The sequence below is a fragment of the Cupressus sempervirens genome, chromosome 7 (assembly GCF_028749045.1).
Source record: "Cupressus sempervirens isolate cs-2001-9-10 chromosome 7, ASM2874904v1, whole genome shotgun sequence".
NCBI classification, from domain to species: Eukaryota; Viridiplantae; Streptophyta; class Pinopsida; order Cupressales; family Cupressaceae; genus Cupressus; species Cupressus sempervirens.
In genome coordinates, this window is record NC_143124.1 from 584,502,376 (window position 1) to 584,518,688 (window position 16,313).

The 16,313-nt window shown below is 35.4% G+C and overlaps 2 protein-coding genes across 8 annotated transcripts in view; both read left to right on the plus strand.

The window, feature by feature from the left end:
- GCP1 (glycoprotease 1) overlaps positions 1–16,313 on the plus strand; it is a 263,036-nt gene that overhangs the window by 201,627 nt on the left and 45,096 nt on the right. The gene's annotated exons all lie outside the window — the stretch shown is intronic.
- LOC149548117 (uncharacterized) lies at positions 3,404–6,062 on the plus strand. The gene is made up of 6 exons (XM_089793655.1): positions 3,404–3,629; positions 3,748–3,899; positions 4,027–4,416; positions 4,571–4,976; positions 5,129–5,263; positions 5,380–6,062. The coding sequence occupies exons 5-6, from the start codon at positions 5,143–5,145 to the stop codon at positions 6,060–6,062; spliced, it is 804 nt and encodes a 267-aa protein (XP_089649781.1). The 5' UTR covers positions 3,404–3,629; positions 3,748–3,899; positions 4,027–4,416; positions 4,571–4,976; positions 5,129–5,142.

A 16,313-nucleotide genomic window follows, 5' to 3' on the forward strand; every position in this document is an offset into this window, starting at 1 on the left:
CATCCTATGAGGAGGAGGTACATCAAACATGTGAAGGTGAAGTGGAATCAGCCATGCATAATAGGGAGGATGTGTTGAAAAATAGTTCTGAATTTTTTTTAACTGTCACATTTGATGGAACTCTTGATGAGAGAAAGGTAGCCTTTCCTGAATGTGAACCATCTTCGAAACTTTCTTGTGAGGAGAAATATTGTCTGGCGTATAGAGATGGCACAAATTGTGTACTCAGTGAAGACACTCGAGCAAAAAGGAGAAATTCTAATGGTGCAAAGAATCTTTCATTCAGCAAAGAATATAGTGTACCTATTGATTTCTCAAAGGCTGAATATGAGAAAGATGCCATAAACTTCATTTATGAAGTGGAAGCAATTAATATTATCAATAAGGATGGCGCACCTACTAGAAGTTTGATGTTTGGGCTGCAGACTGAAATGATGAAGGGAAATAATATCATGATCAAAAGAAAGAAGGTGCTACATGATCAGAACTATGTATTTTATAGAGGGAAGTGGTAGTGTTCATTTCTGAGGGGCCGGGGGCCACCCAAATTCACCTTGCATCATGCTAAGCATGGTTGCTTGGTCTGCTCTTTCAGAGATAGCTAGAATCTCACTATGCCCACAAGGAGCATACGTCCCCAAAAAGAGCCAATGATGGGACTCTAAATTTCTGCAAATTCTAGAGCTCCAAGCACCATCACAAAGGGAAAATCTTTAGATCTTACCCGCTAACAATATGCTTCAAAACAACTAAAGGTCATGATCAGGAGAATATAGACAGCATTATGTTATTCAGGAAAAATGGATAAGTCTTAGCATTTATATATGCAAAAACCATTAGAGAAGTGTATTCAATGTCAAAATCATGTTGTGATAATTTCAACCACAGATTCTGATTAATACATGAAAGTGTCCTCGATTTGTTCAGACAACACGTAGACAGCCAGCAACAGTCCATGAAGCACAACACACATACAATATGTTTTACTATTCACACCAGGATTACTCTCAGTCAAGTCTTCTGTGTTTCCAACTTCTTAAATGTTAAACTTCTGATTCACTACAGTCATGTCTATATCAAACCTCCCATCTTTAGTGGGAAATATTTCTAGAATATGTCATTTCTTTGTTGATATTGGAAATTGTTTTTGAAAGGGGGTTTGTTTATAAATTTCAGATTATATAGCTTGAATCTGAAAAATTTGCACAACCAAAGGAAATTTACATAAACAACAACACACCTTAATCACCATTGGATTTGGAAAGCACAACAGAAGTAGATATTTGTGTGTATTGAGATAAGGAGTTTAAAGTCAGACAAAAGACACTACCGAAATTGATGGAAGAATATTGACAGCTGCACAAGTCACATAAAGAACTTGCCATGTCATTGGTATTACACCATCAACTATTTGCTAAGAGCACCGAACTTTCTGTTTCAAGTCTTAGTAACCAGCTTTCAGAGGAAGCATGCCGTCCAGATGTATACAGAGGCTATTTCTGTCCTAGCAATGGAAGCTATTGTATACGCACAGAAAAAAGCAATCAATGTTTCCATTCACTGCCATATCGAAATTGAGCATGAGTATGCAGCACGTACACGCACAGTGAAAATATTAAATAGCAATCTATTCTCACATAGTTAACAAACCATATGTGATATGAAGAAGCCATTAAACCGAGAGATGCGACGGGAAGGAAAGATATTACTATGAAGTATGAAAAATAAAATTGTGCAAGGATGTGCATGCAACGTTTCTTATGCAGGTTAAATTTGAATACATGGTCATCCGATAGAAGATAATTAAATTTGATAAATTAAGTGTGTATTTTCAAAGGATTAATTACTTTGGTCAAGAAACGATATGACTTTTAATTGTGAAAAGTCACCATTCTTTATATTTAAAATATAAATAGCGGTCAGATATTGTAAGGAGACATTCGAACATCCATTCAAATATTGAGAAGTAGCATTTTTATATTTATATATTTTGTAAGGAGGAATAAGGGCTCAATATGACTATAATGAAATTTCATTATTTTATTATTATAAAATTATTTTATTTTAATAATAAAATAAAATATTCTTTGTTTATCATTAATGGCATGGAGATTTAAACTACAAACAAATCATCCTTCATAATTATATTTTAGAATTCTGTATATGATTTTGATATCAGATAAGTGGACATGGTCAATTAGCATTTTAGATTTGATCATCATAGGTGTTGTGAAATATTAAATTGTTTTTGTACCTCTATCCAGTTTGTCTCCTTCTCAGCGGAGTTAAAATTCAATTTGGACTAATTTAAGATTGCATTATAATTGGTCTGTCGCATTTGGATTTTTAAAATTGTTGGCAGTATAAGTGCATTGAACATTACGAAGTTGTACGTGAAAGTTCATCGAAATTGACTCTATCGCTCGAATCAACAAAGCACTGGTCTTTTGTTATTAAAGTCAGAAAATTTAAAATATCTTTACAAAAAATCAAATTCATTATTATTAAAATTTTATCCAAATACTCAGCATCCAGTTACAGTAAGATCAAGTTTAAGGAGTTTGCCAGTCGAAGAACTCCAAAGTTTAAATTCGCTTTAGAAAAGCTCTGAACCAAGTAATTAGGTTCAAGGAGAAGGTCTACCATCCTGGGTGTAGCGGAGCCTGAAGTGCAGGGGAATCAAGGTGATTTCCGTTCGTTGGCTAGAATTGATTGGAAGTCCTATTGGAGAAGTGGCAGGCTCTTGGATTTCCAATTTGCGGTTTTGGGAACCAACACACTCGACAAACTGTTGAGGCAAAATTCACTTGTTTAGTGGCATTAGAAAAAATTGAACAAGACAAATTGGATAAGAAAATGCAGCTTGAAGGGTTAAGGGCTATTGGCTCCCATGCTACTGTAGCCGCATCTACATCTGCATCAGCTTCCGTATCGGAAGGTTGTGTTGGAGAGGGTTCTTCCAGGCCTCCTTTTCGTCCTAGCTCTAGTGCTCATGGGAGTGCTAGTTCTAGTCTCTCTTATACTAAGACTAAGTCCAACTCCAACCTATTGCAACTTAGAGTGTGGCAAAATAGAATGGATAGTTACTTTGAGCCCCGTTGTACTCCTGGCTCCCAACCCATGGTTGAGGGCATGTGTTTGAACAAGGAGATTCATGATGTTGCCAGAAAAGATATTTGCAAATTTTGGTACTTTTGCAACATTCCATTTGTTGCAGTTAGGTAATTGATTCTTTTTTTCTTGTTTTCTTTAAGGTTAAACTTAAAAGTAAAAGTAAAACTTTAATTATATCTACTTGTTTTATGATTCATTGACTAATCATAGATTTGCTTTACAAGCTTACATAATGATTTGAGTCTTTGACACCTAAGTTTCTAATCATTATGTATTTGTGACAGGGCTCCTTATTGGCAAAACATGATAGATGCAGTTGCTATTTGTGGTTCGGGGTTTAAAACCCCAACTAAGGCTGAGTTGAGTGGATACCTCTTGGATGATATGGTAGAGGATATGAGGGTTGAGCTTGAGGAGAACCGAAAAGAGTGGATCGAAAAGGTTCACCATCGTGACTGATGGTCGAACAGATAGGAGGAATAGAACACTCCTTAATTTTCTTGTATCCTGTGGAGGTGATTGATCATTATACTTTCCTACATACATAATTGTGAATCATGATTGACTATTTCAAATTTTGATTTGTTGATTGCTAATTTGTTGATGATCCATTATAATTCATTGTTTTGTAAGATATACCATGTTTCTCAAATCCATTGATGCTTCCACTCATGTAAAAAACACCACATACTTATGTGAGTTTATTGAGGAAGTCATAGCAAAGGTGGGGGGACAAAATGTGGTGCAGGTGGTGACGGATAATGCAACAAGTTATGTTGTTGTAGGTAAACTTTTAACTTTTCAAGTTTTGAAAATAAATATATTTGAAGTTTGAACTTTTTCTAATTCTAAGTTTCCTAAGTTCTAACATGTTTGAAATTTGAATTTCTAATTAACTTAAAATTGTTGTAGGTAAACTTTTGATGGAGAGGCATCCCACCATATTTTGGACCTCTTGCCTGGCACACTACATTGACCTCATGTTGGAGGAAATTGGCAAGCTTGAGTGGGTCAAGTCATGTGTCAAAAGGGCAAAAAATATATGCAAGTTTATTTATAATCATTCATTTGTCCTTAGCACAATGAGGAAGTACACAAGAGGCAAGGAGTTCGCTCATCTAGGCATCACGAGGTTTGCCTTGAATTTCATGACACTAGAGTCCTTGTTGACATCAAGGGACGATTTGAGGAGCATGTTTGTTGGGTGGGAGTGGATTTCATCTCCCTATGTTGTGACAACTGCAAGGGTATTGCATATTTGATGATGATGGTTTTTGGAAACCTGCTAGAGAAATCCTTAAGGTAAATTTATTGCAATTTAACATTTAGTATTTTACAGTTTACTATTTAGTATTTAATATTTAATATTTAATTGTTTAATGATATAGTTTTACTTTAAGTTATATTATTTTATATTTAAATTTTGACTCAAATTTTTGTTTTACTTTATATGTAGGTCACTGAGCCCCTTGTATCTCTCCTACGAACTGCTGATAGGGAGAAGCCCTCTATGGCCTACATATATGAGGGCATGGATAGGGCCAAGGAGGCCATTAAAGCCCACTATGCAGGAGTGTAGGAGAAGTATGCCCCTATTTGGGATATCATTGATAGAAGATGGCAGAATCAGCTCCACCAACCCATCCATGCAATAGCTTACTTTTTGAATCCGGCATTTCGTTTCCGTCCTGACTTCAAGGCAGATGAGGAGGTTCTCGCTTGCTTATATACAATAATCTAGAGGTTGAGTGGTGATGAGGATAGCGCAACTACAATCATTGAGCTTGACAAGTTCAATAATAAAGAAGGACCACTTTTCTCTAGCAAGATGGCTATAGATGCTCGGGCAACAATACAGCCAAGTAAAAATTAAATAATATATTCAATGTTCATGAATCTAAACTTAAAGTTTATGACTTATAGTTATATGTTGTGCATTTTAAATTTTAATTGTCGATTATGTAATTTTAGAGTTGTAAATGAGACTAATTGTTTTTGTTTTCCCTTATTTCAGACAAATGATGACAAATGTTTGGAGCCACAACCCCAAAATTTCAAAAAATTGCCATCCGTATTTTGAGTCAGCCAAGCAACACTTCTAGATGTGAGCGCAGTTGGTCCATGTTTGAGCACATAAGAGGAGAAATAGGTTGAATGTGCAAAGCTTAAATGATCTTGTCTTTGTTCATTTTAAATTTTAATTGTTGATTATGTAATTTTAGAGTTGTAAATGAGACTAATTGTTTTTGTTTTCCCTTATTTCAGACAAATGGTGGCAAATGTTTGGGGCCACAACCCCAAAACTTCAAAAAATTGCCATCCGTATTTTGAGTCAGCCAAGCAACACTTCTGGATGTGAGCGTAGTTGGTCCATGTTTGAGCACATCCACTCGAAGAGGAGAAATAGGTTGAATGTGCAAAGCTTGAATGATCTTGTCTTTGTTCATTACAACTTTCGTCTTAGGATCAGACAGATTTTGGGCGCTGACTCCTCTTCAATCATTCTAGAGGAGATTGATCTAGAATCAAAATGGCTCACAGAAGTTGTGGATCCAGTCTTCACTGAGGAAGACCGTGTGTGGGTTGACCAAGTGGATATAGAGGCTAAGGTTGTGGCCAGGACAAAGGAGGCAGCTAGAGGGCGTTCAGGCACTGGTAGACGCACACATGCACGCATAGACTTAGGCCATAGTGATGTTGTTCGTGAGCCCATCTTACATGTGGGGGATAGGCTCGGCGGTCCTCTAGGACCTACCTTAGACGCCTTTCTAGTAAGCAGACTAGATACTCAGAGGCTGAGGCTAAGGTTGCGACCAAGATTGAGGATGATAATGAGGCTGGAGCTAGAGCCTTTTTTTATTTTGTTTATAGATATTGATACTAAATCACTAATAGACATACGTTTCATGGATCTTCATCTTAGATTCTTACATACATTTATGATTTGATATCTTATGGATCTTCATCTTAAACACATTTCTATGATTTGAATCATTATGATCATTTGATTTCTATTTACTTCAGCTAGCCTACAATTTACATTTTACATAACATAGTTACATATGTGATGGATTTTATGTTCTATGTTTATGTATGTTAAGTTTTAACTTCTATTTGATGATGTTATAGTGTGTTTAAGTTATATTTAATAAAGGGTGCATGAATTAAGTTTTAAATTGTTAAAATCTCTAAATTTAAAGAGTTTTTTCAAATTTGCCGATTCATCGCCAATTCATGGGCGATTCATGGCTGATTCACAATTCAATTTGGCCTTGCCAATTCCGATCCGATTCCGATTCTCATTACTTTGGTATGGACAACTGTTGGGATTGTTTAACTGTATATTTAGAAATCCCATTTGCTCCCATCATTAGTTGTAAATTCCTCGCATCCAATTCCTCCTCTGTTTGAATTTGGCTAATGTTTGAATGTGTAGAAATTAATGATTGTCCTTTTCAATAAATATTCGGACCCTTTTCTTCTTCTCCATTGTGTGTAAATATGAAGGAATGTCCCTACTTGATTTGACTCCCAAGTCTCTATAGTGTTTTCTGAAGTAATCGTTGAAGCTATTCTCCCTTGCCTTGCAGCAAGACTGATTTTCACATATTACCAATTCTAAATTCTTGACTATCTGGCAAATCTGATGGATGATGGTGCTTCCTGTGATATCTCTCCCTATTTGATTTTATATGTCTTCTCATACATTCAATGCTAGTAGAGATACCTCTTTAGAAAGGTCATGACTGATCATGGTGATTCATGATTGGTATATTATATTATGTCTCTATAATATAATATATATATTTTTTATAATATGAATTATATATTTATATAAATTTATAATTATAATAATTTATTATATATTTCAGATATATATATATTTTTGTTTAACATCTTACATCTATTGTCTTTATTAAAATATTTTTATTTATTCACGTTATGACCTTATTTATTAATTTACCATATCATTGTATTCATCATATAATTGTATTTCAATCATATATAATATCTAATATGATTATATTAATAGCTATGTATTATATGTTATTAATTTCCTTATTATATTTATATAATAATAAATTTTATTAATTTTTTATTGTTTATGTAATTTAATTTTATTATTAAATCTTATAAATATGGGGACATGACATGTACTCCTACTTTCTAACTATCAGATTATCTCCCTTACAAATTAGAAGGCCAAGCCTCTATATAGAGTATAGACCTCCTTGTTACAATGAATGGCCTAGATTGATTTGAAATCAGCAACCAAGATAATTCCTCAAAACCCTAATCAAGGTTGTTACAAACATTGAATGACATCCAATGGGAAGATTATGTTTCTTTTTAATATATATCCTTATGAGGATGAACCAATGAGAAAAATTATTGTAATATTATATTTAATGCTTTTTTACATGTCAAATTAAGTTCAATGAACTTGAACATGTTGACTTAGAATTGCTCAATAAGTTGAAGACGATTGGGTGTCACCTTAGCATATACATCCTTATCCTTTATTCACAAAGAAGAGATATCCTTATCTGAAACTATATTCTTTGTGTGATTATGATGACTCAGGTTCCCAAATTGTTTCATCTTCATAAACTTTCTTCATCCACTTAATTTTGGAAATCTTCTCGAATTTGTTTTGGAAATTGTTCTGTTGTATGGCACTCCTCTCTCATGGAGTTTGATTGGGCTTTAGTCGAGAGGTTCGAGACCCTTCTTCAACACATTATCTAGTGTCATCGGTCCACTCCTCACAATATCATTTTGGTCGAGTTTGGGGCTTATGCTTTTAGGCTAGTGACCATCTTTGATTTGGTTTGGTTTCTTCATCATCTTTAGAGTTTTACAAACTCAACTAAGGGCCATTACAGGTATTCTTTCTTGGCCTATTTCTATTCTGAGGTGGTGGTGAGCTTTAATCCCATCGACAGAGCTCGTTGTTGGTACGCCTAGGCCTTTGTCCTACTTGGTTCAATCAGGATTGCAATGGATCACCTTACCCCTTTAAGTTCTCTCTAGATGCCCTCACTCACCTCCTTCCATCTTAGCAAAAGCTGAATGAACATGTCAGGCTCAACATCTACAGGAAGTATATTATCATGACATGGAGTAACCCTCCAAGGGCCTCCACCAAGGATGGCTTTCTACGTTGAGCACTACATGGATATTCAAGATAGGGATATTGCGTGCCCTTTGTACATCACTTGCCGCTAGACTCATTCCCTCTGCATTACTTTGGGATCTTTCATAGTGTGATACCAACGGCTACGTATATAGACTGATCTCCAGGTTGACAAAGAGGACATGATCTGTCACCATTGCCCCCTTGGGGAGGTGCAAATTGAGAATCATTTTGTTTTCCCTTGTCCCATCTTCTATGAGATTAGGGAGAGGTTCTATTTCGTATTTAGAGAGTGTAGGCCCCTTTCTTGATTTGTCAAATACACTAATCAACAATGTCTTGCACTTTATCTCTGGGAAACCATGCGTCTTCGTGGTCACATTGCCAGCTTCAGATATAGTCAAGACAGATCTCAGACTAGCTCATCACCTTCTTCACCTCTGTGTCTCCTGGCTGAGGGCGAAGCAACTGTTTGGTCTTCCTATGAGTCACACCAAATTTGTGAGGCCTCGTTGAGGACACACTCAACAACATCACCATATCTCCAATGGCTCCTTGAGACGATCTGGAGCACACCGTCGCCCCAAACCGTATCCTTTGGCTATAGACTACTTCTCATTTGTGAGGAGCATAGTCCTTTGTTTTGTTCTTTTACTTTCTCTCTTGTTCTTTCCTCAAAAACTATTTGGTGGTCCCACTGTTGGCTATTGTCTCACTATTTGTTTTCCAATCCCTTAGACCCTCTTTGTGGTCTCTTGTTGGACATTAATAAATTTATCTGCCTTATTTGAGTTTTATGCCAGTATAGGATGTAAAATCAAATACTTTGTATTTCAAGATGTAACACCAAATCTCCAACTTTCTCTTGATTAAGGATGCTCATATGCTAAACAATGTATATGAATCGTGTGATCAAATGGGACAATCTCCAAGTTCCTTCCAATTGTGGATTTAACTTAACTATAATGATGTGGTATTTTGGGTATCACAAAGGGACTTAAGTTGTTCAATCAATGGATATCAACTACTTCCAACCAAACAAGTTGCAAAGAATGAGTCTTAAGAAAGCTATTCTACTTCTAGAATGCAAGAGATTGTGAATGTCTCTGTGGCTCTACTAGACTTAGTTTAGTTAGCCATTTACATCAAGGAAGCTAGTGTGATCTCCTAAAATAGATGTAAGATGTTCAAACTAGTACCATTCCATGAAAACCATCCATCAATGTATTAATGTGCAAGCAATAATTGAAGTAAAGCTCATATATGTGTCATTCGACCACGCAAGAAAAACTTACAATCAACAAGCAACTAGTGATTTGGTCTAAGCAAGTTCACCAAAGACGCATCCATATATCTTCCATTCAACTAAACACTAGTTCTAGCCAACATGAAATTGTCCTTATCTAAGTGAGGAAATGAAGAAACCATGCAATACTCCAAAGAAACACAAGTAATCCACCACAAAGACCAACAATAAGTTAGCAATTACATTGATAGCATTATGACAACAATTTCAACATGTCTCCTTGCAAATGGGAGGAGTGGAATTTATATAGGAGCCTTGAATACAATGAATGAAAATGATTCTGTCCAAATTAATTCATGACAAAACCTAATTAAGGCAACCATAAATAGCCAATAAAATCAAGAAATCAATATGTGGACCAATGGGAGAATTCCATTGATTGGAAATACATGTCTGCTTGAAAATGCACTCCACATGTACACTTTGAGTGATCTGAGTGGATATCACCTTAACATGTTTATTCAATACTTTTCCCAATTCCATATTTAAACTTCACCCCCATTAAGCAGCCTTCTCATTGAACTTGTCCCTGAGCTTTGTCTTGATATCTTGACTACTTGGAATGATTAGTTTCTCCATGTTGATCATGGACTTCCTTAGATGTTTGATGATGACAATCTTTCTCATTTGTAGACCTTTCTTCTTGGCATAATTTGATCATCCTTGTATGGAAAAACCTTTTGATGTGCTCAAAATTCTCTTAATTGTTCCATCCTTGTCCTTAAAATCTTTCTTGCTCTTAAGTTGAGGCTTTCCCTTATGTCTTTGTTGATGTCCTATTCTAACTTTGGTGTTGGATCATCATTGCATATGGAAGGACTTAACCTCAAACATTCCTTGGTGTACCTGTTTGATCATCATCATGCTGCACCTGTATGCCGAATTCCGGGACCTTTTGCAATTTGCATCTTCGGTTCCATCTTTCAGTTGAATTTTTTCACCCATGTATCCTTTCTATTGGAACAGCTTCTTCTTTTCCTCATGCATCTTCCTTCATTCCTTGAGTTAATTAATCCTTTCATGGAACTTGTCCTCTTCATGATCGTTGATTCCCTCTTGTCCTTGAGCTTGAGCTTGTCCATGAATTCAATCCGAGTTTTTTTGACTTGGACTCGTCCCATGTTCATCTTTGATGAAGGTCTGACCTTGAATCCTCTAAATGTAAAGGTCTGATTGTATTGTTGAATCCTTCTTAGTCATCCATTTCCCTGCATCATCTTCAAGTGTTGCTTTCCTTTGAATTTGATCAATTTGGGTTAATCCTCCCTCATTGCTATCCTTGGCCTTGAGCTTGAACCTGTCTTCCACCCTTTGTTCTGTACGAAGCTAAAAGTCAGTACCTTATAAAGAAATTTGATTGAGAAACAAACTTCATGCCTTCAACCCTTTTGATTTTTCCACTAATCTGGATCTTATAACTTAGAAAATCAAGCAATTAACTACAAATGAAGCTCATTATAAAAAAATAAGAGATTGTGATTCTAAGGACAAGTCTGAAAATATGATGCCTGAAGACAATTGGATTTAAGAGCATAAAACTAGTTCTTTGTTGCTATAAACTTGAAAAGTCAAAATTTTATCTCATGTATCTTAGTAATTTTCCAAGGACACATACCTAAAGATAAAGTTTGAGGACAAGGTCTGCAAACAAGGTGTAATCAGATTGGTATGGTATTAAAATCATGACTAAATTGACCTATTTAGACTCCCAAATGCAAAGATCAGACTTTCTCGTTGATGCATAAACTCTGATTTTTCTGCAACACCCCTAAACAACGCTGCAACAACCCTAGAGAACTCAGAAATCAATCCATAGATCTTGTTAAATGTCATCAAAACATCAACCTTGAGGTCTGATAATGAAGATTATGCTTCAGGATCAGACTGGGTTTTCAACAAATTCTAAGGACATAAGTCTGAAGAAATTTGTCACCGACCTTATAGTCTCAGAAAAACAGAACACGGGGTCATGAAAGCATGCATGATGAAAGGTTTTTTGAAGGTACAAACCTTGAAGAGAAGCCTTCCATCACTAAGACTTATATCTGATTTCTTAAGAGATAACCCCGAACCACACTCACCTAGCAGGTCTTTGTCAAACTAATTTGTTTTCTAGGCACGGAAATGATTCCTCTTACACCCTGCAATGAGTTTGAGTGGGGATAAGCCATTTATAATTTTCTCTTATTTTTCAATGAAAATCAAATTTCCTTTGAGAAGAATTCAGACCTAAGTCTGAGAACCATTTACTTAAAGACTCTTGGATCTTGTCTTAGACCTGGGTATATGTTTGATTTTGCTCTCAAAATGACTTTGTTATTTGCTTATTGGGAACAGCTGATTTTCTTTACAAATCGTAGCCTTCTATGCAACCTTTGATCGCAGGGCCTCCAAACTTCTCTTATAATTGCCTACATTCTGCTGAATTTTCAATCAATCTTGAGTCCGTCTTACAATGATTCCTTATGGCACCTTTATACTTCAGACTGTCCTCTTCAATGGTCGCCACCCTAGTAATGGATGTTGTTATATTTATATCAGACATACAAATCCGATTGCTCCTTGCTGGTTCTTCTTTCAGTTCTACCACCTTTTTCAAATTGCCTAGCCTTCGTTGATCTTCTTCAACCTTAGAGTTTAGTTGACTCTTATTATATCTTATGCTGCTGTTCATAGGCCTTCTAAAGAGGTTTTTTCTCTGAGTCACACCCACACAGAAAATGTCGGATAAATGTTTTGCGTCTTGGAATTCATGCATTCATTCAAATCGAACTTTATTTTTCTTGCATTTCACTAAATTTCATTTCATGTCCACAATCTTATTGACGTCCATGGTTAATTCAAGACCAGTTTGGTGAGAATTCAAACTTGTCAAGGAATTTGTGACATTTCTTCCAGTTGCACACTTGCCTTTTAGGAGGGAAATTCGAAACATACAGGGACATGAAGGATCCCTTAATTTAGTTTAATCCCATTTGATCAACTCCCAAATAAGGAGAATCGACGCATTTAAGGACTTGTACTTGATTTCCTTAGTCAAAGTCCAAGGGAAAAATTGCTGTGTACAGGGACAGATCAGATTTCCGCACTTCACTTTTTCGTTGGTCCACATTATCCTCCAAGGGGAAAATTGATCTCCACAGAGAGTAGGGGAGATTCCATGGGTACAAAGATAATTAGGATTCCTTATTCTTCATGTAGAAAACATAATTGTTCAAGGACAAATTGGAAATTTTATAAGGACAAGGTCAAGTAGAAAATTGAGATCCTCAAGGAGTTTCCTTATTTCAGGCGCAAAAACAGTCATAAGTGTTCAACTAGTGGGAAAAAACACCTTCATAGGAGACAAATCGGAAAATCCTTGTCCACAAGGACTTTCTGCTCCAAATGTTTTCAATTTTTTTGAAAGTATAGAGCAAGTGGAAAAACAAACGGGACAGGGACCTTTAGTCTTTTGACTTGGTTATAATACCCGGGTGTGGAAATTCAAATTCTATAGGGACTTTATGCATTGATGAAGTGGAAATTCACTTTGCATGTTTTTGAAATGGAAACTCTATTTTCATGGAGACGTTATTGGAATGTTGTACAAATTGTGCTTCAGAGATTGCTATCACATATTTGAGAGATTTGTTGTCACACCATATTTCTTTCTTTTTGACAATGTTATTGGTTTATACCATGAGAAGATTGGATCAATATGGCTACTATCTTAAAGATCAAGTGTTGCAAAGCTAAATGATGTATCAGGGATGTTTGTAATTGACTTGTGTCAATTTACAATGGTTAGCATAGTGATTGGAGTAAGTTGTGTTATTAACTAGTTTTCTAGTTGTTCAGGAAGAGGCAGTGTTTTAGTTTTTACATTGGTGTAGATCAATTACGCAACATTTCAGGTTGCTAACTTTGCAATGAGTGGTTCCTGATTTGGATGCTGGCAAAGCTATTTTTTTGTAGTGAAAGAGGTCACTGGTTATTGTTCGTCATTAACAGTGCATAGATAAAGGTGAAATCTAAGACAAAAATTGTATTGGTTGGTTCTATGACACTTAATGATGCTTGTCAATGTTCCCAGACTGTGTCATATTCATGTTGCTATCGCATTGTTTTTTGTGATTGGATTGGTGATGTGTTTGTGGCGCGTGGGTGCTCTTGATTGTTCTTGGTAGACCTGATGATGTAATGTGTTGCAATCCTTGGTGCATGATTTATGGAGGTGGAGCGTGCTTGACGATGTTCATTTGGATCCTTGCTATATCTTAACCGACAAGTTGTGTATCGCTTGGATGGTTGTGCTATATTTGATTAAATATTTTATATTGAGGTGTTAAGCCAACCTTGTAAGAATAAGTTGATGAATTGTATAAATGTGATGATGTAAAATACATTATGTATGGATGGATGCACATGTATGAGTAGTGTGTGAAGAGGTATGAGTGGAATCTACAATTGAGGCAGATATTTGATGTGTTATGTACTTTGTTGGAACTGTATAAGCATATTGAAGATCTGCCAATCAGTTCATGATTAGTAGATTGTTGTCCACAATGGATTGTAATCCATTCAGGGTTGTAGCCCACATTGTACTTCACATGGTTGTTGCCCTCATTTGTACCAAAGTAGTGAGCTTTAGGTAGTGTGTCTAAATGCATGTGCATTTCCATTTTTAATACTCCTAATAGGGTAGAGTACTTCTAATAGAGTACATCTTGTGGGTTTGATGCCTACCGTGGGCTTCACCTAACAGAGTTTGCATATCAAAAATCTTGGTGTTGTGTGTCCATGTGCTGTCATGGATCATTTCTTTTTGTGTTTGAATTTCAGATTAGAGATTATAGATTTTTGTTTGGTTAAGGTTTTGATGTTTGGGACACAACTGATTCGTTCCCTCTCTTAATTCTATTAATTGATGCTAGAGCTAGGTACTCTTTGGAAAGATTGGTTGCTTGAGGAGATCTAGGATGCCAACTTTTAAGGACAGTCTGAGATTTGAAGACACTAACCACTCGATATGGAAAGGCTGGATGGAGACTCACTTGAAATGCATTGTGTTGTCCTTTATTTTGTAATCACAAAATGGAGGCAGCACTATGAAATTTTGACTTCAAAAGTTTTTGATTTCTATAACTCTAAGTTGATTCATTATATGATTTGTGAAAGTTCGTTAATTATTCTTTCCTTATTCATATTATGAATCTTTTTATTGAATGTTTCTATCAAATTTTCTTTGTTTTTGTAAGCTTACTTAGATTTATGTAATATTTGTTTCTGGATTTGATTGTGTCTGCTTTGTTAGCATCAAGGTTTCAGTTCACACTCTGTGATCCATCATCAAGATGAGAGACTGCAAGAATGTAAAATACTTTAGATTTATTCAATCTAATGGCATATGCTTGATTTTTTAGGCCTTCAAATCCCCTTTTGCATTCTACTGTGTTTGTCTTGATTGTTTTCGTCCTTTTGTTGCCTTCAATTTCTTGCTTTCAGTCACATGCTTCGTTTTAAGCTATCTTAGGACTTAATTGGAATTGTCAATCAAAAGATGTTAAGTGGATGTGTAATCAGACTTTGGAACCCCGATTGCATATTTTGAACTTTAAATCTTTTATTTTATTTTTATGTTGCACTTTTTGATGTTTTTAACTTAATATCACTTTTTAATGTGTTAATAAATTATAAATTTGCACTTTTTGATCTTTTAAGCTATAACTTAAATCACTTAAGTTATTAAGTGCACTTTTTCAACCTATTTAGGCTCCAAAAATTACGATTTCAGTTAAGTGAAACAATTAGATATCTGCAAAATAGAAGTCAAGTGAAAAGAACAAGTTATAATAAGTCATTTACATGTGTATTCAAGTGAATATGTAAATGCACTTGAAAAGTGTGATTTACTACCATTTAAAACATGCAAATGCACTTTAAAAGTGTGATTTGGCTTATTTTGCTCCCATTTCAAGTGCTAAATTGCACTTCTTGAAGCCATATGCATATTACATCTCATTCCCCTTCAAATGCAATATGCTTTTCAAGTTGAAAACCAAGATTTGGCTTGTTTGAAGCAAAACAACTTGTTTTCTTTAAAACTACTAGGCTGGGAATTATTTTGCATTGCATATGCACTTTAAAAATTCAAAGGCAACTTCACTTGATATGCAATATGTATCTCATTCTCAAAATTGTGTTTTACCTCTTGAGTGATCATTTTTATGCAATGTGGACTGTGTAGTTTGCCCCAAAAAGTGTGATTTGCTTGTTACTTGCATATTTCATGCAAATATGCAATGTACTTGAAAAGTGTGATCTACTTTTTAGTCTTTCTATTCCAACATACAAATCATCCTAAAAAGTGTGATTTGCATTTAGACGATTTATAGGCAATATGCAATGGGTCTTGAAAAGTGCGATCTGCATTTAGGCACATCACTTGCATATCATTTAAATGTGGAAAGTGCTGCGAGAATCCCGATTTAGGGCTGGAAATGGAAGACATTTTAAAAAAAATTCTCACCATATGCAAATGCATTTGAAAAACCCTATTTAGAGAAGGTAGTTTCTTTCCAACTTCTTCTTTGCTCCAAGATTTTCTCTTTGCTCTCCAACTAATTGTAAATTTTTGGTTTTGTTTGCATTTCTTGTTCTTGTTGCATATTTGATGCTTTCTTTTTGCTCTGTGATTTCAATTTGTTCATTTGCAGCCCTAGATTTTTGTTCTTATTCTTTAACTCAAATTCAAAACTCTCATTCCTTATAAAT

What these genes read in the sequence shown, in the direction of transcription:
- LOC149548117 (XM_089793655.1), top strand. Translation starts at nt 5,143, where the DNA reads ATGTTTGGAGCCACAACCCCAAAATTTCAAAAAATTGCCATCCGTATT. An exon ending in GCACATAAGAGGAGAAATAG is followed by an intron (nt 5,264 to 5,379) that starts GTTGAATGTGCA and finishes CCCTTATTTCAG; the next exon opens with ACAAATGGTGGCAAATGTTT.